Raw genomic sequence first — 24138 nt, 5'->3', positions numbered from 1 at the left:
TGAAAAGTTAAGAAAATGATTTACAAAAAATCAAAATGTAAGTCATTTTTCATAAAATACAAAATAAATTTCGTTAATTATGAAAATATTTTACATTTATCAACTAATTTTTCTCCAATTAAATATAAAAAATAAAAAAAAAATTTAAAATATGTTTTACGTAAAATAAATATACATTAAATTATTACTTGAGATGATTTGTTTACTTATTTAAAATTTAAATCATTTTGGATTAGTAATTAATAGATTAAGGTTGTTGACATTTGATGGGCGGGGTTTAGGGCTGACAGACGACCTTGGGAGAAACGGAATGCAAAAAGGCTGTAAAAAGAAGCAACGCGTAGACCAAAAGTGACTACGACTTTGGCTTACATTGGGGAGTATGATTTGTCACTGCCACCCATTTCCTTTTTTATTGTTTTGCCCTTTCACATGGGGATGTGCGCTTTAAGCTGCTGCACACTTTTGCATTTGCAGCCTCTGATCATCTGAGCCCCCACATCATAAATTTTCAGTCTTCAACTCCTTTCATCATATTTTGCCTTTGACCTTGCTTATTATTCTTCCATTAAACCTCAAAATCCTTTGCTCATCCTCTTCTTTGCTTTATGTTTTAGCTAACAAGGTGCTGAACCTTGAAACTTTCGTATCTCTAATGATTATCATGTGTTTTCTTTCCAAGTCAAATGAAGTGAATCATTTATAGCCGTTATAGTTTTTTTTTATCCCATCAGAAATGGTATTAATAATTTTAAACATTAGATTGTGGTCATGAGTTTGCAGAGTTTGAAGGGTGGCGAAAGTGAATTTAAAAAGTTAAAGCATCATTCACTAAGGTGCAACCATATACACACATTTCTTCAAACTTGGTGGAAGTCATAGCTTGTAGCATAGCTGCACTCTGAATTGCCCCCCCCCCCCCCCCCCCCCGCAAAAAAAAAAAGAAGAAGAAGAAAACAACTTGGAAATAGCAAAACAAAAGTTAAATATATTTATCATCCTATGAAGCAAGGAAAAGAAATCATTTGTGATAAACATGGGAGGTTTCCTCAAGTTAAAGATGTAAACATCAAGGGCTCGCATCTCTTGTCTTGAATTGTCTTTGTGGTACAAAAACATTGCTTACAGTTATTCTTTTTCTTCTTCTGGACTTCTGGTCTTTTTCTATATTCCCTTGAGGAATCAATTCAGCTGCCTCCTTTTACCAATAAAATTTAGCTGAATATTTGGTGGACTGTTGCTGATATCTCATCTGCTGATCTTAGCTTACAATCGTCCTCCATCTGCCAATTACCGATTTCCAATACACCCCATAGATGAACAAAAGGAAAAAAAACCAACAAGATAAGATGTTTGCGATATTTTGGAACTAGGGTTTTGATTTGACAGTCAAAGACACTAGTTTTAAAAACAAAAAAAAACAAATTATATGTTACCTTGAGATTGAATGAGTAAAGAACCGAAGCTCGTAAAGAAGTAATGTTGAGATGCAGAACTGTTAATCTGAGACTTTCAAGGGTGACAATGCCTAGTACTAGCTGACCAGGTCTTCTTTCACATTGAATCTTTAAGTTGACATGATTCTGTACTACATTAACCTCTATTTCAGCTTCTCCCTTTACAACTTCAGGCTGTGAAATTTCTATTGCAGATTTTGACTCCGAATTATTACTGCTGCAGTTGTTGTCGCTTTCTTCAGTTGTTCTCATTCTCTTTTGTGCTTCCATGGATTGAACAAGTTGCTCTAGTTCCTTGACGAAGTCAATTGCACCCCCTATAATAGACGCTTGGTCACCCTGCAAACCAAGAAAAGGAAAACATGGTAACGAAAGTGAAGCAAAAGAAGTAAGTTGGGGACTAAAAATATTGGTGGGAGGGATTGGATTGATATACTCTTTGGATATAAGATGGAGGCATGAGAGAGCGGAGGGAATTTAGATAATCGTTCATTTGACGTCTACGGTTGCGTTCAACGGCAATGTGGGTCATTCGTTGGCTCTCAACTTCTTCTTTATTCTTAACCGGCTTCGTCCTCTTCCGCTTCCTTCGTTCTCTGGCAACGAGAGTGGATTTGGTGACGTTTTTACTGCAATTTTCTGCGTTTTGGTTGTACTCGGAGCTCACAACATCAAAGCATGAAGACGAAAAATGTGGGTTGTTTTTAAGGTCGTTATTGGTCTCGGATTTGACCGGTGAAGGCAAGTCCAGTGCTTCACGGGTGACACAGCTTTCAAGCTCTAAAGCTTGGATTTGTGTTTCCATGAAAGGGTCGTTGTTGTTCAAGTGTTGCAGTCTCAAAAGTGTCTGAAAGTTGGGGTTTTTGAAGGTGAAAAGCTGTGGGGGCTCAAGTTCAACGCTTTGGAGCATCTGAAGGAAAGGCACTTTATCTTTCAAGCTAAATATCGTATACTGCGAATCTTCTTCTTCCTCCTCCTCTTCTTTCCCGAAACTCAACAGCTCTGAGTTTATAAATCCTGGTTCCAAACATTCAACGTCCAATTGATCTCCCATGAACTGCAATAAAGAAGAAAAAGAAAGGTGTCAGCAGCTATAAGAGGGAATGAGAATAGAATGTTAGTAATAAAACAGGCAGCAGTGCATTGAATGCAAGCAATTTTCAAAGGAGTAAATGCAGCACTAAAGAAAGCAAAGTAAGACATACATAATAACTAATTGGTTCTTGAAGACTCTCCATAAATGCAAACCACCCCCAAGAAGCCGAAGACACGATTGAGTTTGCCTTTAGCTTAGTGGTGTTGGCAACACACACAGAAACGGAACTGACATTAAATGCTTTGAAGTGACTGACTGGGAATGCAACTCGAAGGTGGTGAAGTTGAGTCTGAAAATGGCGTTGAAAGAAGGAGCAGATTGAGGTGAAAAAATACACAAGTGAGAATAAGAGTGAGAGAGAGAGATATAGAGTGATGTATTAGGGAGTGGCAGAGTTGGTGAGACTTAGCAGAGAGGAGGGATTGTCTGGTTCGCGAGGTCCCGAGCATTATTGGCGGTGGCAGTTTTGTCCAGCACCGGGGACAGACAGTTGTGGGGACTACCCCAAACCAAAAAAAAAAAGTTTGGAAACTGGAAAGTCATCCTATGGATTCTGTCACCCGTCTGATGATGCCTCATTTCCTTATAACGCATCTCCACCCTTTTCCATTTTCGTTTTCCTTTGGGTTTATTCCACCAAATTCTACTTCTATTCTAAAACGCTTTAATTGTTTATAATTATATATATCATATTCCTATTATGTATTTACCTTAATTATTAATTTAAATCTTAAATGTCAATTTATTATACATTATCAATAATGTTAGCAACAATATCAATATTAAAACGTTCATATTTCATTATTTTCTCTTTTTTCATGATGATTTTTTTTATTAAACACACTCAAAATTAATAAAATTAAATAGAAAATTTTATCATTTCTAAGAGTTGAAGGGTTTTCTTTTCTTTTTTTTAGAAATTTAAGGTTTTGTATTTGAAAATTTGAAGAATAAGAAGTATTATTTCGAAAATACAAATAATATATTTCAAAATTAGTATTGTCGGACGATCGTTAGAATAGATCGAAGTATTAGTATATCAAAATTTTAAATGAATTTTTATCGATTTTAAGTGAGTTTCATAGAAAACAATCATATGAGAATAAAGAAGAGTAAAATATGAATGTTTTGACACCGATCTTATTGTTAAATGCGACGGATGATGAGTAATGGACAACAAGAAAAGTGCAGTGTCAAAAAGTAAATTATTTAAAAGTTTAATGACAAAACTAATATACCCTAAAGTTCAATACTTAAAATGATGTCGTTTTGGACATCAATAGTCACCGTCAAAATAATGTCATTTGTCCATGTTATCATAATGACACAAAATATTAATCTTCCAATAAAATAATTAAAGTTAAAATTAAAATTAAGTGTTATATTATTTTAACACTATTGTCAATATACAAAATATTCATCTACATTTTAATATATAATATAGTTTATATCATTTAAAATTATAATAATATATAACATTATAATGTAAGTGGTAAAAAACATATCAAATTGGTATTGAGCTCGGACTAGTTATTTATAAATGTGGACGAGCTTGAACAAAATTTGATAGTCATATTCCACGATAGACCAAACAAACATAAATTATGTCAATCCGATTCTCATGCATAAATCTAGTCCTATGACACCTTTATAACTCGGACCTAAGCAGGAGTGCACTAGTCCCGCTAAAATAAGAAATTTTCCCTCGATTCCCATTAAAAAATTTAAAATTATAAATTAATACAATAATAAAACTGTACTTTGGGACCAAAAATTTAAAATTCAATTCTATCTTTAAAAGGAGTTCTAGCTTCTCCGCTAAGTACGAATTGAGTGACTTTCATAGTAAAAAAATTGTTGTTATTTATTGAGATTTCGAATTCGAACACAAAAAACGCTAGGAATATGAACCTTTAATGTCAATGTTAGGAATATGAACATTTACAAATTAATTCACATATTTTTAATATACTTTACATCATACATGAACCGATATTTTAATATTTAAATTAATAACTTGATTGACATAAATATCATATTACTAACTTAAAGATTTATATATAATATTTTAGCATTAGGATTTAATTTAGAATTCTAACGATGATATTGGATGAAATTAAGCGTTTTATTTTATTTCGTTAAAAACAAAAAACTAAGACAAACATAACATAATAATCCCATTTACTGTTAGTATGCTAAGCATATATGACATAAACATTCATTTCCCTCGGCACATGGGGGTCCAATCGTACAATTGAGACGTCCCTTGCCTCCAGGGTGGTAACAGTGACCCTTCAAATTTATTCCATAATCCTTCTGGGTTTCGGTAATCAGGAATAAGGCATGATATTTATCTTTTTTTAATTCAGTCCTTAAATTCTTAAATATTTGATTTGATTTGCCTTCAAATTCCATACTTCCTAGTATTTTATCATGTTGACATGGTTATCAAATCTTTCTTGCTAATCATATTTTTTTTTTGTTAAGGATGAGGTTTCAGGTTGTCACACAAGCATGTAGTGTGTTTTCAATTATAAGAGTGGAATTTTATTTTGGATGACGAAGTTACAAAATTTTAAGATATTAAAATAGATTATCATTAGAAAATACAAAAAAAACTATTATATTACATAATAATTTAAAATTTTCAGGGGAGACAACCACCCCGCTACCCCTCCGTCCCATCCCGAAGTTGAAGAAGAAAAAAGCTGACTGGAAAGGGGCCTAATACCCTCCTTAGCCACACAGGATATGAGCTTATTCTAATACTTGTGTCCAAGGACATAAAAATTTGTCTTCAAGTGAGGAGCAAAGGAAATTGAATTTTAGATCTGTCTTTCTTCTTCATGAACCTCAACCAAACCCAGTCCTTGGATTCAAATGAGCCAATAAGCGTTAATGATTTCTGGGGGCCTCACATAAATTTTGTTCATCAATCTTGTCATGGTAAAAAATACTCCATTATAAGCTTTTAAAAATGGCAGGTTTCAGCATTTACATACATGACTTGAACCCATACTTGTGCCTTTTATGAGACAAACCCATTAAATTCTCACAATAATTGTACTTTGAGCGTGCCAAAATCTTTCAAAAAGGTCCAGCATGGACAACAATTTTGACTTGCAGGAAAAGTGGTGTTGGTTTTTCAGGTTGCTATCAGAGCACATAAGCTGTCATTTGTTTTATAAGCATCAACCCTGTCTTTGTAAGGCGATTTCATTTCCCATTAAATAAAATATTTATATGAAAAAAGTTGTTCTGGGATGATGATTTATGCATGTGGCGAACTCCTTCGTTTCTACATGTTAAGAAGCCATTGTGAAGCTTACACGTCCTTCGATGGATGATGGGTGGCAAGATATGTAAGAGACATGGCTTCGAACAACAAGACAACCTATTGTAATAAAATTAGAGCATGAGAATTTTTTTTTGAGAAACACCAAATTCATTTGATGATCTTATCCATTTGAACTGCGGTTAAGGTAAACTTGCTCTGCATGTCTTTAGCCACACAACCCGAAAGGCATTCTTTTAGGGTCTTGTCCTGTAGTTCATAAAGATAACTGGATAATTGATGAGTTCATTGGAAAATAATAGCGGTAAATATTTACCATTTCTTACAGAGCTGGCACTAATCTCATCTATATCTTATCATGGTTAAACCAAAGCCCTAGGATTGCAAGCAACCTTATCCCCTTTTTCCAAGTTGAATTTCATCTTCATTTAAACTGCTTTCTTCCATTCATTAAGCTTGTAGCCAACAATGGCAGTGCCCCCACACCTGCAAACATCACATGTAAATCTGTTCATAGTAACTAAATAGGTGTGTTCACGGGCCAGGTGCTCAACCCCCATTTCATATGATGTATACCCTCTGAATCGAACAAAAATATTTAAGAATAATTGGAGACAGTTGATATGCAGCTGTGTTGGTAAAGATGGCTAAATTTCTTTCACACCATGATGACAACTTTTTCCTTAACAATAGAATGCATTGTATCTGTCGAACTAAAATGGTTAAAAGAATATGAAAATGGACCGAAAGAGATTATTCCACTAACGAAATTTTACATAATATCTATCACTGATTAGATGTTGGACATGGACTAGTGCGCTGAAAATAATGTGCTAATCAAGATAATATTCCAGCAGCTATAATCCACCTATATATATATACATATTTATTCTTTTAGGATATGAATAGTTTTCACAAGAGAGGATATTGAGGTCCCAAAACAGGGTCAACAGTTTCCCTTTCCAGCACTATATGTATGGTAACATGACTGTCATTGTAGTCCCTCTACTGTATTCTATTACATTGTCTAAGACCATGTCAGCATTCTGAACTGAATGATTTCCCAATACTTTGAACGGGATCTCCTACTACATGAAGTACCTTGTACAAACTATACTGTCTTATCGACCAACGGCCTCTTACTGATCTTGTGAGCTGTGTAATCATAGTCTGCGTGTTTCTAATTACAAATGTTCACCTTCATGGTGAGTGTGCTAATGGGTGGGTTGAACAGGGTCATGGGACATGTCCCTTGTACAATCTTAAACTACCGCCTTGTTAACCTTTATCTGCAATTGATACAAAAATATGCAGAATAAAAGCATATATGCTAAAAGAAGTCTTTCGGCATAATACCAATTTTTACAGTAAAAAGAACATAACCAATCCGTATTCTAATCCAATCAATCAAATTACATTGTACCAACTAGCCTGCCTAACTGTAATTAGCCGGTTGTCTAGTGCGCATACAATCACAAATAATCCATGAGGGAAAAAGCAAGACTACACTATATAAATACAATACTACCTCTCTTAGTTGGATTCAAACAATTATATAGTTTCATGTTTCCGGCCAGAATTAATTTCCTTGCCAATGGGGAAGACGAGCTTGTATCGTCATCTTCAAGGGCCACCAGCATCAGCTTTAGGGTTGTCATTTTGCACTTTACGAACAATCCGTCCTTTCACTCGGGAACGCTGTTCCGCCAGTCTTTTCCTGTTTTGGTATCGAACCTGTGCAAAGAAGTTACTCATTAAAAAAAACGCACATGCCTCTATGAATCAGATTTATCTTTTCTCAACACAGAGTGAGATGGGATGCTATTGTTACCCCTTCCTGGGAGGTTTACATAAAAAAGTTTCTAAATGTAGATAGTTTGGAGTTTGATGCAAATTAAAAATTAGGTTCTGAATCCAGGTAAAAGTACTAGTAGCTAAACAAGGCATCTACTTGAGAAAGGACCTATTGGAATAACAAGACTTGACCATCACATAAATGATGGTCTAAATGGCATCAACTTGATAAGATTGGGAAGATAGAGTGGTTGTGGTGAAGGCTCACCAGCACAATTTAGGTGATAAAAGTACATTGTTGTCTGCATGCAAAAATAGGTTCCACATGAAAAGTTTTCTTCTATCCTCAACAAATTAAAATTATAATAGTAGCTATAATATACCTTTTTTTTAACAAAGCAGCTTCTCATTGGGTGGAGCGAAGAGTATCCATCCCTTTCGATCCATCATGACTGAAGAAATTGCTACCATTGAAGCTCTCTGTTGTTGTGCTCTTATAACCTGCTGCAGCAAAAGCACTTGCACTTGCACTTGCATCACGTATACTTGAAACACCTCCCGCTTATTCTGCTCTTGAACAGTATGATGAATAGAACAATTGGTAGCTTCATCATTCTTTTGGTGGTAACCTTGCTCTGAGTCATTAAATTCAAGATTAGAGTGCATTGAGGTGGTCAAAGGAAAGGAAGAACACTCTCGCTGTCCAATTGATTTTGGTCTCCACTCAGGAGATAAACTTGTTTTCCCATAATCAACCCGTGGGATAATATTTTTACATGCTACATCCATATCATGCACTTTCACCCCTGGAAATGGAATACATACGAGTTGGGTGCTTGGCAATTGTAGTTTAGATTGACCCGCTACTAGAGTTGGCAGATTCACCCTGCGATATCTCTGTGTAATGGCAAGAGATTGGAAAGTATCGCTGTTACATTCCAGGTTTTGTCCAGGTTTACTGTCACCCTCTTTCATTGCAGCTTGATTGTCAGCAAGTGTTGGGAAAATAGGCTGTAACGACTTGCTATTTTTATACCTGCAAAAAGAAATTGCTAATCAGCAGAAAACCACGCAATAACATTTCCTGAAATAGAGATTACACGGCCTTCTTTCAAATTTAATGAATCGTGTAAAGAGATAATATGTAGCATATATAGATATCAGGCTCAATTATACTCTAAATAAAAGAATGTACACAAAAGTTTACCTTGAAAAAGCCGATGCATCACAATGGTTTAGCATATGCCTTTCGGTAGCAACTTCATTCTTCGCCTTACTAAAATAAGTTCTCAAACATAGCTCCAACTGTGGAGAACATCCGACCTGGCCCGCACGATCACTTAAATGATAAAGTGCAATGGTGCCCCTTGGCTGATTAGTAAACGAACCAATTAAGTCAATAGCCCCAGTGGGAGGTTCATCTAGTTCATCATTGCAGCCAACTCTAACCATAACGTTGACATTTCCGCTATTACTTTGAAGTTCAGCAGCGTCATTCCGAACCATCCCTTTAACAAAACAAGGGTTTTCTTCCACTTTTGATGCATTTAGTTCACAAGCGTCACTGCAGTGAGCAACCTCCTTTACTAATCTATTCAAAATTTCTGGAAAAATGGCTTGTCAGAATTTTCTTTCTTTTAGCTGAAATCCAAAAGGAATTCTGAATTTTTTCCAGAACTTTCCTTCTTTCAGCAAAATCTAAGATCTTAAAATAGGGTAAAATGGATATATATATATACCTTCAGCTTGACCCTCATTTTGAATCGACGCCTGACCCAGTTTGACAACATTTCCTTGGTCTCTACCAAAACCGCTAAGGTTGCCATTCATACGCTTTGACTTTGAGAAACACTGCACATTTTTTATGTAGGTACGCTTAGCTTCCAAGGTGTTATACAAGAGCTCTGCACAATAGGTGGCAAAACACGCAGTCTCTACGTGAAACTCAAAGCCAACCTAATCCGGAAAATTGTTTTTCCTCACATATGCATTGCATCGTGGACCAGAGACTGTACATAGATTGCAATAATACGGTCCGATATAAAAACGAACAAATCTCAATGGTACTAGCATGTTTTAATGCAAAACACTTATCAAGTTATACATCCATTGGTAATAGAACGTTGAAGAACACTATCTCATGTTTGATGGAATAGAATGCGTGGTATAAGTATATGAAACCAAAGCCCTAATTAAACCTTCATCGAAAGATAAGAAAATGCTCACTTGGGTATCATTTGCTTCGTTATATATGTGCTTTCTTTTTTGCTACGAAAGGAAAGGCTCAATTATATGTGTGCTATATTAATTGTTCGTGTGCTAGTATATTTGTTGTTGAACAGAAAAAAGAATGCCTTTGGGATATGTGGAAAATATAAGATCCAGAGAATAGATTGTAAGTCATTCTGACCATGGAGTTCTGCTAAATTTGTCCATCTCAACTATGGTTTGGCGTTCCATGTAAAATATAGACCTTCATAAACTCCTCAAAGAAGAATGCAAAAGCCTATACTCTTCCAGAATCTCGATATTCATTGACGTCTGAATATATTGTTAAGCTTTTTTGACCCATCTCATTCTCAATGGCAACCAATTCTTTGAGTAAGGTTCGAGGAAAGAGCACGTCTTGCTTCTATAGTCAACCCACAACCACCCAACGGTCTTTTTTATATGTCAAATGAATGCTTGCTATTTTTTTTGGGTAAACTACGTATTTAATACTTAAATTATCAATTTTAATTCGTTTTAGTATTTAGACTTTTTATTTTTTAAAAATAATACCTAACTTTTAGTTTTTGTTTCATTTTAGTACCCCGGCCGTTAAAAATTTAATGGACGAGCTCGCTGGCAGTCAACAGTTGTCAGTTGTCGCATTCATCGGCCGATGAAACCCAAAGTTTTCAGCCGACATCTTTTCGACCCCCTAAATGCGATTCCAACCTCTGTTTCCCTGGGAAACGATTCAAATCTCCCCAAATCAACAATGGACTCTTCGACTTCTCCATCCTCCAATCTTCATCGCTAATCGTTCAGATTGGTCGTCCGTCCACTGGAGCTATGCCCCATTAATCCATTTGTTAAGTTTTCAATGATGGAGTACTGAAATGAAACAAAAACTAAACTTTAAGTATGATTTTGAAAATGTTAAAAAATTTAGTGCTAAAACAGATCAAATAAGATAGTTTAAGTACTAAATGTAGTCTACCGTATTTTTTTCTTAACTCTATGGCTTTCTATTTTTGTTTTAACTGTTTAATAAACTTCTTGGGACATATACAACAACAACAAAACCCAATTCTCATATGCAATGGGGTAAGGGGGAGGTAGGGTAGTAGGCTGCCCCCAACGCCAGGTTGAGAGTAGCTTCCGTGGAAGACCTCCGGCAGTCAGAAAATTAAAAATATAGATAAAATGCAATGCATGTATAAATAAATACATAAATACATAGTTGAACAGTATTTATATGCAGTCATTAATATCATATGCGTGTCTGTAATGGGAAGTAATCCCTGCAAATAAATCCCTGCGAAAAAAAATCTCTGCATATAGACAGAAACGTAAGACCCGACTAAATTTAAAAGAGGAAACATGAAGAGAATGATACACAGAAGTCAACGATAGCAAGCACAGTTCTAAGCTTTCTTAAATACCAATAACAGAAACGTATAAAAAGTAGAAGTCATGAGAATTACTACAAAGGCATTAAAAGAAGACAGAGATGATACACCCTATAGATGTGACCCACACTACTCGACTACCATAGTCTTAAGTCTCCATACTTTCCTATCAGAGGTCATGTCCTTGATAAGGGCTAAATCCATCAAATCAGATCTCAAGCAGTCTTCCCACTTCCGCCTTGGTCGTCCTCTCCTTCTGGCACCGTCGACTGTAATCGACTCTACCCTCCTGACCGCATCCGACGGTAGTCGCCTAAGGACATGCCCAAACCACCGTAGTCTTTCCTCCCTCAATTTTTCGGAAACAGACACCACCCCCAAGGACATCCTAATAGCAGAGTTTGTTGTCATATCCCACAGAGTGCTACCACATGACCACAGAGTTTGTTGTCATATCCTAATAGCTGGTCTTATTGCCATTCTATAAAATTTTCCCTTAAGTTTTAGAGGCACCTTCTTATCACACAAAACTCCAGTAGCGGCCCTCCACTTTAGCCATCCCGCCTTTATACGGTGTGTAACGTCATCATCTACACCCCCATCTTTATGTATCATAGACCCTAGGTACTTGAAACAATCCTTTGAGGGGAGAACGTGTCCTTCTATGCATATTTCTACATCTTCATCGTTTTGGTTCCCACTGAAGTTTGAACATAAATACTCTGTCTTTTCAATATTGATCCTTAGACCTTTTTCTTCCAAAGCAGTCTTCCAGGTAGCTAGTCTACAATTCAACTCAGATTTTGTTTCAGCAACTAGGACAATGTCGTCAGCGAAAAGCATACACCATGGTACACCGTCTGGTGTCGCACAATAGAAGTCGTCCATAATCAAGGCGAAGATGTAAGGGCTAAGGGCCGACCCCTGGTGGAGTCCGATTTCCACCGGGAATGCCTCGGTGTCGCCAACTGTAGTCCTGACGTATGTAGTAGATCTACAGTACATATCACGAATCGCCCGGATATAAGCAGTTGGGATCCATCTCGTTTCCAAAGTCTTCCAGATCGTATCGCGGGGCACACTATCATAAGCCTTCTCAAGGTCAATGAACGCCATGTGAAGATCTCTAGACGTTTCCCTATATTTCTCCATAAGCCGTCGAAGTAAATGAATCACCTTCGTGGTAGATCTGCCTGGCATAAAGCCAAATTGGTTTTCCGAAACCCTAGTAACTTATCTCAACCTAGCCTCTATCACCCTTTCCCATAACTTCATGGTATGGTTGAATAATTTAATACCTCTGTAGTTACCACAACGTTGGGGATCTCCTTTATTCTTTTAGATTGATATCACCGTAGACTCTCTACACTCCTCTGGCATCTTAATAATCTTTAAAATAATATTAAAGATCTTGGGACATATACGATGTAGTGAAAAGTAGTGGAAAATATTTCATTTACTGATTATTGTTGTTTATGATCGTCTTTTCAGTCATTACTGTATTCGCCCTTGATTTTGATAGTCGGTGAGAAAAATCATTTGAATATTTGATATTTATAATTCTATTTAAATTTGTTCGGATCAGGTTAGGACCTAAAATGAAGGTATAGTGGGCTCATGAGAAAGGCGTGCCGACTGAAGAATTAAACAAAAGATTTCCTAATTACTTGTGCAAATTGTGGGATTTTATTATTTTTCAAAAATTAAAGTTGCTATCGTCACCACTTCTAAAAAGCTCAAGTAATTTGCCTGAAAAAAAGTAGGTAAACAAGAAATGAAAATGCTACCGACTTTGACCCAACATAATTTATTAACATTTGTAGGATGCAAAATCTTTAACAACACATTTGAACTTGTCAGTCTTACAGGTATCTTAAGAGGACTATAAAATTACTCTACAGTTCCCATGCAAATGCCAAGACAAGTAACAGGTAAATCTAGGGAAACCTAATTCCATGGCAATTTATAAAACAAAAAACCAAAATATGAAAATGACAGGAAATAGGGCCATCCAACCTTTTGGGGTTTTCCATTCAAAGCATTTGTTCCAGTAACAAATGGAGATTATATCATGAATTCAAAATTTTAGAAAACAGACAACCTAAACATGACATAAGAAACACCAAGAACAAGTACCCAACATGCCAGTAAGAAGTGTACATAAATAGATTGATCTCTGTCCTACTTTGGAAAGGCTTACACATGTGCAGTGCCTTGGGTGAACTTTGGGTCCTCACATCGGTATCGGCCATCAGGTCCAATTCCAAAACCTTTTGGATCTGCAAACACATTTTCGAGTAGCTGGCTACGAGGTGGAACCGGGCTTTCATCTGCAAACTCAACAGCATCCTCGACCACCTCATCTATCTTCTTGTCAATGGCCTTTAACTCGGCTTCACTGGCCAGATTGTTCTCAATGATGTACTTCTTCAGGGCTGCGATGGGATCTCTCATGGCATAGCGCGCCTTCTCATCTGCCAGTTAGGAACCAAAGAAATTTGAAACAGAGTACATCACTAATTCACTCAGAAACCAATCCGACTCGTAAGTCCAGAAACTCAATCATTTAACTTCATTCACCGTGCTTTCTCAATAACACAACAACTTCACATAGAAAAGAAAGAACACGGAGCTTAAAACACAAAGGAATTTCAAGATTAGACCAGTAAAACACATGAATGCAGGTTGTTTTATGTTTAATCAATGCCTACTAGCTCAATCAAAAGAACGGATTCGGGTTCTATACATGAATTATCAATTTGAATCAAACAAAAAAAACAATAACGAGAATTAGAAATTCACAGAACATAAAAATAACAGTCATTAATAAGCAAGGAGCTAACCAGGGTCACGAAGCTCATCAGGGTCAGCCAGCGAGTGTCCTCTGAACCTATACGTCTCACATTCGACCAATGTTGGACCTTCTCCTCTCCTCGCCCGAGCAATCGCATCCTTAGCCACTTCCCTCACCTTCAAAACATCCATCCCGTCGACATGAACACCAGGCATCCCAAAAGCTGGTCCTTTCTTATAAATTTGAGGATCAGAAGTAGACCTCAAATGAGACATCCCAATAGCCCACAAATTGTTCTCAACAACAAACACAATGGGCAACTTCCACAACGCCGCCATGTTCAAACACTCAAAGAACTGGCCATTATTGCAAGTTCCATCCCCAAAGAACGCCAAGGTTACATGATCACAATCTGCTTCTTTCAAAACCTCTCTCTTGTACTTGGAGGTAAAAGCTGCCCCCGTCGCGACGGGAATCCCTTCACCAATAAAGGCAAACCCACCAAGCAAATTGTGCTCACGAGAAAACATATGCATCGACCCACCTTGGCCGCGGCAGCAGCCGGTGGTCTTACCGAAGAGTTCGCTCATGACGGCGCGTGCAGGGACGCCTTTGCTCAAGGCGTGCACGTGATCGCGGTACGTGCTGACGACAGAATCTTGTAGCTTCAAGAGTTTAATGAAACCAGTTGAAACAGCTTCTTGGCCGTTGTAGAGATGAACGAAACCAAACATTTTTCCCCTGTAGTACATCTGAGCACACATGTCTTCAAATGCCCGTCCCAGTACCATATCTTCGTACAATTCCAATCCTTCCTCTTTCGTAATTAACTGAAAAAAAGTAAAAAAAAAAAAGAAGAAAAATCTCAGATTTGTTAAGGAACAAAAAACTCAGTTAAGTAGTAAACAGAGAGAAAAAGAGGGTTACCAGGTTGCGGGTGGATTTGAATTTCTTCTCCTTGACGGCTTCGGAAACGGCGACGACGGATCCAGATCGACGGTGGAGATTGAAATTGGGGGAAGAAGAGAGGCGGAGTTTGGCGGTGGATCCGAAGAAGGGTGAGGGGGAGAGGGAGGATACGAGGGTGTTATCGTGAGATCTGAGGAAAGGGGTATTGAGAGGAGTAAAGTTGGCAGTGGGAGCAGAGAAAGCCATCTTCTTTGAGGAAAAGGAGAGAAAATGGGAAAGTATGAGTGAAGAGGGGAAGGAAGAGGATAAAAGATATAATGGAGGCGGAGGATACGATGTTAAGGACTTGCGAGGAAAAGAAAGGAAAGCCACCTAACTTAACGACTCATAATTTAAGGAGGCATACACTGGGGAATTTATGGTTTTCAAAACCGGATCGGTTAGCGAACTAATTATGTTATCGATTCACTGGTTCAACATGTTGAATCGGTTTGACCGGTCAGAATAATCGGATGACGTCATAATTATTTAAAAAATTAAATAAAAATATCAAAAATATTTAATAAAAAATAATTTTTATATCACAAGTCATATTCAAAGCAAGTCATAACATATATAAGTTAAAAACCATAAAATCAAGTGAAACAAAATGATTCAAATTAACTACAACATAATATTTAAAGTAAAACATATTAAATAATAAATATAATATAACTATAATTAAAAAATAAATTTGGGGTTAAAAAAATCATAACAAAATGATATTGTTTGATTTAATTTTTTTTAAAACAATCCCACATGGTTAAGAAACATATAAGAGCATCCCAAAAGTCTAAAGAGTAAAAATATGAGAACAAAACAATCTCACATTGCTAAGAAACATAGAAGCGCATCACAACTAAATTCTATAAATAATAGAGGTAATTTGGCATTCAAAATCATAGAGCCTTTTGGTGAGCATTAAGTGAACTATTCTTTCACTTCAATTAAGCTCGAATTTTAGGCTTCAATCGAGCTTCTAATTTTTTTTGAGTTTAAGCCTTTTTGAATTCAAGTTTCAATATTATATTTCGAGTTTGAGTTGAACTTGATAATTTTTAGTTTGTGAGTTTGAGTTGAGTTGAGCTTACTTTTAAAGTTTTCAAGTTCGAGTCGAGCTCAGCAATACTCGAGTTCGACTTGGCTCGTTTAACAAACGACGTTGTTTGGTTTAATTTGTTTTTTAAAAAAAAACAAAAATCCCGATTTTTCCCGGTTTTTTCCGGTTTTCAGCCGGTCCGGTTCTGGCCGGTTCACTAATAACGGTTCAACCGATTTAGATTGAACCGGACTAAATAACGGTTCCCGGTTAAACCGGCCGGTCCGGTTTTCAAAACAGAGCTGGGGATGCTGCGTTTGATCGTCAGTTACTTACACCCCGCTGATATCAATAATTTTATTCTAGTTTGGGCCACTGCTGTTGGGATCAATCAGTCCATTGCTCACTGTAGAACCATTGTCTCAGACTTCATTTTTATGGTTTGGAATTGTTTCATTTTAATACTTAAATTTTAGTAAATTCGAATCATTATAAAGCAAATATAGTTGAAATTGATTGGATTCATGTAAGAAACTACCAGGTTTCTTTCCTTGAATACGGTGCCTTTTTCTTGTTTATATATTTTGTTAAAGGTCTTAGTAAAATGGGAGTGATTTTAAATAATTTTTTTTTATAAATTGAATGAAGAGTCATGCTTGATGGTACGAAGAAATAAGAAAAATGATTGAAAAGATTATGAATAATGGATGTAAGATTTCAAGTTCTCCTTGCAATCTTGTTTGTGCAAGTATATATGTCTCCCATATCGAATAGAAGAAAGACTAATGTCAGTCATCAGGTTGATGACTATTGATAGATCAAACTGTCAAACAATGGATTTAGTGATAACAATTATGTTGAGAGACTAAAGGCAAGTAAGGACAAATTGTCACTCTTCCATAAGATAATCTCAAGACCTCCAAAGTTTTTTTATATCACATAATTCACCTTAAGGTAACTTTGTCATTTTCTTTGCTTGGCTATAAGTTTTTAACATGATCTAACAATTCAATTATCAGCTAAATCTATTATCTTACAACCGGATCTATCTATCAACCCATCAATAATTATCAACTTTAGAGCTAACACAAAGCATCATAATGCATTGCATTGTGTTAGGGACATATAAACATGCACATACAAGGCTAAAGAGAGAATCTAAAACCTCCCATCCATTGTTCATCGTCTTCTACAATCCTTTCTTTTCCTTTCTCCATACCACCAACATCTTCTACAATCCTTTCTTTTCCTTTCTCCATACCACCAACTACAGCTCTTCATCTAATTCAAAAAGAATAAACCTTTACTTTCTCCATACCACCAACTACAACTCTTCATCTAATCCAAAAAGAAAGAACAGCATAAGACAATCATCTTCCTAATCATACATTCAACATCATTCAATTAGAATAAAGTATTCCTTAATTTTGCTATAAATGATCTCTATTATTTAATATACAAAAATGTCTAATGTCTTCATAGTAATTAGAAATTACAAGGATCTTTATATTTGATACAAACCCAAATCCATGCATGCCCAACTATGGGGTGGGATCTCAACTCAAAGCAACCGTGACAGATATTAGGTCTTTTCATTTTCAATTCTCAGTGGATGAACGATATCAGAAGCACATAAAATTTAACCAAGACTTGAACGACTGCTTTTTTTTGTTGGACTGGAGATTGGTGGTCAATAGAGCAACAATGGTGGGAGTTGGGCGGTCTGCCCCTGGCAATGGCTGTGACTTCTTATTAGGAGGAGCTGATCCTGCGTTTGCAGATCACCTAATGCTTTTGTCCATTATTCTCTGTTTTTCTCAAAAGAATCTTTATATGAATTTTAGGTACACATACCCGATTCTAACCTAAACAACAAGTTAGTCGAGCTAAATCTATTGCCCGTGACCATTTCCATCCTCAGTCCCATATTAAGCGAGATATATGTTTCCACAATGCTTAAGACAACTCCCTGGTCAACACTATAATTCTTATGTAACATATCATGTAATGTCAACAATAGCATAATGAACTACCAATCAAAATAAAATCATGTATTGCAAGAGATAAATCATGTCAATTCACTAAAATGCAAAGTGAAAAAAGAGGGTCTAAAATACTTCGTATAAATTGGAAAATTCTTCAAAAGGAAAAGCACAACTCATTGTCACTTCATTCAAATCAATACTTATAATTAATCCACAAATACCAATACCAATAAAACTCCAAAAGAGTAACTACCCTCATGCTTAATGATCTAAACCATAATCCACGAAACTGTTAACCGGGTGGAATTCCTAATCAAACAAACCAAATCCCAAGTCATCATCACTCTCTTCCTCTGGCTCCTCCTGCAAATGATCAAAGAATCACATGTTAGACCAAATGGCGTAAAGAGATCAGATAACTTATTTCAAATTTCTAGTCTCACCTTCTTCTTTTCCTCTGCAGGAGGAGGAGCAGCGGCACCATCTCCACCAGCAGCTGCAACTGGTGCAGCAGCAGCAACCGGAGCACCACCACCAGCTCCAACATTGGTTATGAGATTCTCAATGTCACACTTCTCAAAAAGCTTAGCAAACAAGCTTGGCCAATAAGACTCAACATTAACACTTGCAGCTTTAACAAGTGTGGCAATCTTCTCAGCCTATTAATAACAGTTAAAGAAACAGAAAAGAGAAACTTTCTCCCCATACAAATGGAGAATCCTCAACAAAAATAATCGAACTCCTTTTTTTCAATAACCCTATGAGAGATATCAAAAAATAATTCCAAAGCATAAAGCATAGAACCCTAAAATATTTGCATAAAAAGGATACGGTGATGGGGATGCCATCATCATGGAGAATCAAAGCAGCATAAGAGCAAGCAGCTTCACTAACAGAAGACATCGTTTATGCTATCGACATCAAATCAAAACCCAATCAACACAAGGGTTAAGACAAGTAATGAAAAAACTAAATTTCCAAAGAAACAAACAAGGAAAGGCAGAGACTTTACCTGAAAGATGAAATCTTGAAGCGCCGCTCTCAAAGCAAGTTCTGGTAGGGTTTCTCTTCGGCTTTGATGAAAAAAGGGGTCTTAAACTAAGAAAAAAGTAAATTGGGCCCTCCGTTTTTGGAGGCCCATTTAACAAAACAAATAAAATCATGGTGGTTGTGAACAAAGTGGCAGTACATAACATTATTTATTTTATATTTATTTTGGAAAAAGTTATATATAACATTAAGAAAAACAACAGCAGGTAAAAGACCAACAGCAACAACAAACATATCACCGATAAATTAAAGAACGTGATACACGGTTGCACGAGTGCTGGAGGAAGGCCAGCGGGAGAAAAATATAAATGCTTTTTGGTTTGATTCCTTTTTTTTCCAATTTGTCATTTACCCTTTTTTTAACCACTCTATATTTGGCTTCGGTGGTGGTTCTGGTTTTCTTTTTCTTCTTGGTTGGGATTCTAAAGCCATTTTCTTTAATTTTCCTCTGTTTTATTTGGGAGATTCCTCTGTTTTTTTTACATGTCTCAACAAAGGCAATTCCAGATGGTGAGTGGTAACAACAACAATCCAGGAGCAGGGCAGTACAGTGACACGACTTTTACGAAAATCTTTGTTGGTGGATTGGCTTGGGAAACACAAAGAGATACCATGAAGCGTTATTTTGAGCAATTTGGAGAGATTGTTGAAGCTGTTGTTATCACAGACAAGAATACCGGGAGATCCAAGGGTTATGGCTTTGTAAGCTTATTGATCCCTTCTGTTAATATATAAAAAAAGCAAATAAAAAATGATTTATCTTTTTATTATTTTTGGTTTCCAGGTTACCTTTAAGGATCCAGATGCAACCATGAGAGCATGTGAAAACCCTTCTCCTACCATCGATGGAAGGAGGGCGAATTGCAACCTCGCTTCATTGGGTGCACAGAAGACTCGTCCACTAACTCCTCAACATGGTTTCTTTCTCTTTCTTTCTTCTTTTTTCTCTTTCTAGTAACATTGGTTCTGGTGAAGATTCACTTCAATATTTGGGTGATGAAAAGAAGTTATTATTTTGATAATGATATTTCAAATGTTCAAAATCCCTTTTTGTTCTCCTTTGTTCATTCTCAAGATGTTTTTTTTACTATATTGGGAAAACATTTCGTGTTGGTTTGTGTTGCACAATGTGCCTGGTATAATGAAAATGTGGATCTAAAACAGATTGTTTGGAAACAAATGCAGGAGGTGGACGGTTTATACCAGCACCTAGATTGATGGCATCGCCTGTGTATCACGGTTCCTCATCAGCATTCATCCAACAACCAAATGGTCAATACTCAATTCCTTACTCTGCTTACGGGTGAGTTTAATTATTCTAGAACTGAATTCGATTTGAATCCCTAAGCTTGATTTCGCGGATTGTTTCCTTTTAACATGCATTTTAGTACTCTTTGTTTCATTTGTTTTCTTCCATCATCTTCATTCTCTGATTGTTTACTTTCAGGTATACGGGGTATTCACAGGACGGTATTTATCCTTTGGTTAGTGTTTAGACTTTAGAAACAGAGATTGAGCATAAGAAACGATGTACACAACTTCCTTGACGTTACTTTGGTTAGCTAAATTTCCATGGTGTTTTTGCAGAACTATTATAGTTTGTATGGAGGTCAGCAGTTTTCACCTTACTACGCTACTGGAACATCGATGACACCGGGAATGTTTCATAATTTGTATCCATTTTATGCTCAACATGGACAAAATAGCCAAGCTCATGGTTTTGGTGTCCAATATCCTCATATGTTGAAATATCCTTATTTGCCTCATCAGTATAGCTCAACCGGGATCTTTTCGCTTCCGTCTTCATTGCCTATGGCAGAAACTTCCACAGGTGATAATTTTACACAATCTCTTGATAGATTCGGAGTATGTTTGCAATAGTTTTGAATCGGTTTATCTCTTGGTTTGTAATACTTATTGCAAGGGAACTTTAATGCAACCTCAAGTGTTAATCTTCAAACAAAATTTGCAGCAACAACTACAGAAACGACAACTGCAACAAAAACTACAGCATCTGCAACATCGACAACACCACCAATGTCATCATCGGAGACAGAAAAAACATTGTCAATAACAGAACCACTAACCACAGCAACTATAGCACCAACTGGGGTGGTCGAAGCGGAGACAGGTCCTTCACAAGCTTCTGGGACACCTACTGAAAAGAAACCCTCAAGTTAATCTGTATTCTGGGACATGGTGACTTACAGTAGACGGTCCATATCTTTTGAAAGGGAAGCAAAGTTAGAGATAACAGAAAGAATCGAATAACAAAGAATATATCAAAGTTATTGATTCAAAAGAAGGATGCTTCATGCCTTCTTACCTAGCATAACAGGAAATGACTCTCAAGAATTTCAGTAGGGGATTGTCGATTCATGGGAAGGGCATTTTAGATGTAAAGCTCGCTCCACTAACTGTTAGTCATTCTCCATTCAAGTCACCGATTCATCGTATACATGTCTGGTCTAGGACGGTAGGGAGAGTCTGAATTAGTTGTTGTTTAGCATTAGGAGAAGAAATCATATTCATTCATGTATGTATGTATGTGCACAAGGTGGAAACTAAATATTGGCTTTGGATTCTACCTTAAGACACAAATTATTAGATGATTTTGTCTCGGTTGCAAAGAGCATCCGATGACAGTCTTGTTCATATTTGTAAAGCGGTTCAGATTGATTTTGTATCTTCGAACCCAAATTCGATTTTATCGGTCAAGTAAAAGGGCGAGCTCGGATAGCTCACCCATGAACTTATATTATATCTGTCTTTTGGCTTTCATCTTTGGGGTATTTGAACGGATGCATGTGTTTAGACAATGGAAGCCAAGGGGGGTGTTCAATGGTGGAAGGGTATACCTTTACTTGTTTCAGAGTCGAGCATGCAGCTTGTACAATGTCATGGCTTCTGAATTCTGACATGTGATCCCTCCAATTCATTAAAAAGCCTGGAAAAAAGTTTCTTCTATAGAAATGGTGGCAAATTAAATCCAACAGTGTTCATAATAATAATATGTATGAGCTTGCATTGCTTGACAACCATAACTTGGCTGTCTTCAACCTTCTACTCTTTATTATTTGCATGTTCTGTTTCTACCATTTGTGGGTTCTTTTTTTCTTTCCCGTTCCATTCATATGCTGCATAATTGAAGATTTGAAAGAAAAGAGAGGGAGATTACTAATGTTTTGTCGATTGTCCATCAAAATAAACACAACCTAACTTCATCTAAACATTATCCACTGACATGCCTTCCCATTTTGAGACAATGGTCCCCTCTAACACCAATGACTTCATTTTTTTTTTTTGCATTCCAAGTTGTCAGCCATTATCATGCTAAAATGGTAAGGATGAATGATGACAAGTGTAAAGCAAAAAAAAAAAAATTGTTATAAAGATTACTTTTATCATAAATTTCTTTTTCATATAATTTTTAAATTACACTTGTTCGTTAAAGTATTTAATTTATAAATTATCTTATATTTAAAAATAATGTGATCTTAATGGTAAAAGAAAATATTATTTTTCTAAAGAACTCGAATTCAAAAAAATCAAAAAATATTATCTTATAATCTCTTCATACTATTCAAAAAAATATTTGAACTTATAATTTATAAAATGTCGAAACTATAATGATAATGATTGTTGAAACGCCCTGGTTCTTGGGTTAGTAGTTTTGGGTAAAAACCGAGTGAGTTTAAATGGATTAAGGAAACCATTTAAGAGTTTTGGGTCAATGCATAGTTGTTTGAGTTGGGCTTGAACCCAATAAAACTCGACTCGACTCGAAAAAATTTGGGACAATACATAGTTGTTTGTAATTTCATAAACTCGACTCAAAAAAATTTAAAGTTCAATTTGAGTTATAAAATACAACCCAAATAACTCAAAATTTTTAGTAATTAGTGGATTAATTTTTAAGTTTAAGTCGAGTCCCTCAATTCTATATATATATATATCACTATAAAAGAATATTCATGTATTGTAATTTTTTATAAAAAAATACACATTAATGGATTGTTATATATATGTATTACATATGATCATAAAACAACCATTTAAATTGTAATCAAGTAATATTATAATATTTTAAATATTTATAATTAAATTTAAATAGAAATTCAAAAATTTGACACGACTCGAATTTTACAAACTCTACTCGATTTGAAAAAATTTCAAATCAACTCCTAATTATAAAATAACACTCGTTAACTCAAATAACTAGAAACATTCACCCCTAACTACAGTACCAGACCAACGGCTTTGGATTGTCTTGATATTGGAGTTTGGTCAAACCTCTTTCTTTTCTTAATTTTTTTACTGTTTAAAAATCTAGGATAAATTATTTATTTGGTCACTTATCTATTCTCATATTTTTATTTTGGTGGCTCAGTGATTTTTTAAGGCTTAATTTAACAATAAGTATCCAAATATACCATTCTTTTAAAATAGTTCGATTCATAACTTTCGTTAAAAATTCTATTAAGTGATACATTTCATGTTGCAGTAATTTTGAGATTTTTATTTAAAACAAAAAATATAAAATATATTTAAAAAATAATTTTTCCAATCTTTAAAAAACTCCAAAACTTAAAAAAAACTAATTTTAATCTTTATACTCACACCTCCCGCCTTTGTCGTCGTCGTTGTCATCGACATGACCTAACCTCGACCGTGCCCCCACCCAAGGGCCAACCACGATGAACCTCAAATTATGTTTTGAACCCGTCGACGGTAAATAAAAAAGTGACCTTTTCATGATTCTACGGGTCTTGATCGTGCGATTGACAATAAAGAAGACTACAGTAAAAAAGAGATGGAAATGGCAACGCTGACACCGTGTTGTCATTGGCAAGAGAGAAATAAGGGTTAGGGTTAGAGATTTGGAGATGTCTTTATGTTTTTTTTTAACTTTAGATAAATTAAGATTTTTTTAATAAAAACATAATAAAATTCTTGTGTATTTTTTTATAAATTACCAGAACATAATGTGTCACTTAACGAAATTTTTTAATGACGATTACAACTTATGCACCTAAAATAATAATATTTATAACCTTAGGCAC

General features: G+C 35.8%; 4 protein-coding genes and 1 pseudogene across 4 annotated transcripts; 1 reads left to right on the top strand and 4 right to left on the bottom strand.

The window, feature by feature from the left end:
* Positions 1 to 1048: 1048 nt before the first annotated feature.
* Positions 1049 to 2555, bottom strand: LOC120120206 (transcription factor bHLH70-like). The gene is made up of 3 exons (XM_039139885.1): positions 1894 to 2555; positions 1437 to 1796; positions 1049 to 1283 (listed from the first exon to the last, which is right to left on the bottom strand). Exons 1-3 carry the CDS (start codon positions 2509 to 2511, stop codon positions 1215 to 1217), a joined length of 1047 nt encoding a protein of 348 aa, XP_038995816.1. The 5' UTR covers positions 2512 to 2555; the 3' UTR covers positions 1049 to 1214.
* Positions 2556 to 7262: 4707 nt separating this feature from the next.
* Positions 7263 to 9489, bottom strand: LOC120120204 (annotated as a pseudogene).
* A 3774-nt stretch (positions 9490 to 13263) lies between these two features.
* LOC120120208 (pyruvate dehydrogenase E1 component subunit alpha-3, chloroplastic-like) lies at positions 13264 to 15330 on the bottom strand. Its single transcript, XM_039139887.1, has 3 exons — positions 14981 to 15330; positions 14103 to 14883; positions 13264 to 13733 (listed from the first exon to the last, which is right to left on the bottom strand). Exons 1-3 carry the CDS (start codon positions 15206 to 15208, stop codon positions 13456 to 13458), a joined length of 1287 nt encoding a protein of 428 aa, XP_038995818.1. The 5' UTR covers positions 15209 to 15330; the 3' UTR covers positions 13264 to 13455.
* Positions 15331 to 18076: 2746 nt separating this feature from the next.
* Positions 18077 to 19109, bottom strand: LOC120120209 (60S acidic ribosomal protein P1-3-like). The gene is made up of 4 exons (XM_039139889.1): positions 19038 to 19109; positions 18857 to 18936; positions 18469 to 18684; positions 18077 to 18388 (listed from the first exon to the last, which is right to left on the bottom strand). The coding sequence occupies exons 2-4, from the start codon at positions 18926 to 18928 to the stop codon at positions 18335 to 18337; spliced, it is 342 nt and encodes a 113-aa protein (XP_038995820.1). The 5' UTR covers positions 18929 to 18936; positions 19038 to 19109; the 3' UTR covers positions 18077 to 18334.
* Positions 19110 to 19407: 298 nt separating this feature from the next.
* Positions 19408 to 21740, top strand: LOC120120207 (RNA-binding protein 38-like). Its single transcript, XM_039139886.1, has 6 exons — positions 19408 to 19777; positions 19860 to 19992; positions 20261 to 20378; positions 20523 to 20559; positions 20663 to 20906; positions 21048 to 21740. The coding sequence occupies exons 1-6, from the start codon at positions 19559 to 19561 to the stop codon at positions 21254 to 21256; spliced, it is 960 nt and encodes a 319-aa protein (XP_038995817.1). The 5' UTR covers positions 19408 to 19558; the 3' UTR covers positions 21257 to 21740.
* The last annotated feature ends 2398 nt before the right edge of the window (positions 21741 to 24138 follow it).

Source organism: Hibiscus syriacus, unplaced genomic scaffold, assembly GCF_006381635.1.
Source record: "Hibiscus syriacus cultivar Baekdansim isolate YM2019G1 unplaced genomic scaffold, ASM638163v2 tig00110333_pilon, whole genome shotgun sequence".
In the NCBI taxonomy this organism is placed as follows: domain Eukaryota; kingdom Viridiplantae; phylum Streptophyta; class Magnoliopsida; order Malvales; family Malvaceae; genus Hibiscus; species Hibiscus syriacus.
This window is presented reverse-complemented; position numbering and strand designations above follow the sequence as displayed.

Excerpts from the sequence above, each read along its gene's own strand:
- LOC120120206 (XM_039139885.1), bottom strand. The coding sequence starts at position 2,511 with ATGGGAGATCAATTGGACGTTGAATGTTTGGAACCAGGATTTATAAAC. Across the intron at positions 1,797-1,893 it reads CTCCATCTTATATCCAAAGA|GGTGACCAAGCGTCTATTAT; the intron begins GTATATCAATCC and ends CTTGGTTTGCAG. Across the intron at positions 1,284-1,436 it reads TTTACTCATTCAATCTCAAG|ATGGAGGACGATTGTAAGCT; the intron begins GTAACATATAAT and ends GGTAATTGGCAG.
- LOC120120208 (XM_039139887.1), bottom strand. The coding sequence starts at position 15,208 with ATGGCTTTCTCTGCTCCCACTGCCAACTTTACTCCTCTCAATACCCCT. Across the intron at positions 14,884-14,980 it reads TCAAATCCACCCGCAACCTG|TTAATTACGAAAGAGGAAGG; the intron begins GTAACCCTCTTT and ends ACTTTTTTTCAG. Across the intron at positions 13,734-14,102 it reads TGATGAGCTTCGTGACCCTG|ATGAGAAGGCGCGCTATGCC; the intron begins GTTAGCTCCTTG and ends CCTAACTGGCAG.
- LOC120120207 (XM_039139886.1), top strand. The coding sequence starts at position 19,559 with ATGTCTCAACAAAGGCAATTCCAGATGGTGAGTGGTAACAACAACAAT. Across the intron at positions 19,778-19,859 it reads GATCCAAGGGTTATGGCTTT|GTTACCTTTAAGGATCCAGA; the intron begins GTAAGCTTATTG and ends TTTGGTTTCCAG. Across the intron at positions 20,560-20,662 it reads AGGACGGTATTTATCCTTTG|AACTATTATAGTTTGTATGG; the intron begins GTTAGTGTTTAG and ends GTGTTTTTGCAG.
- LOC120120209 (XM_039139889.1), bottom strand. The coding sequence starts at position 18,928 with ATGTCTTCTGTTAGTGAAGCTGCTTGCTCTTATGCTGCTTTGATTCTC. Across the intron at positions 18,685-18,856 it reads ATGATGGCATCCCCATCACC|GCTGAGAAGATTGCCACACT; the intron begins GTATCCTTTTTA and ends TGTTATTAATAG. Across the intron at positions 18,389-18,468 it reads CTGCAGAGGAAAAGAAGAAG|GAGGAGCCAGAGGAAGAGAG; the intron begins GTGAGACTAGAA and ends GATCATTTGCAG.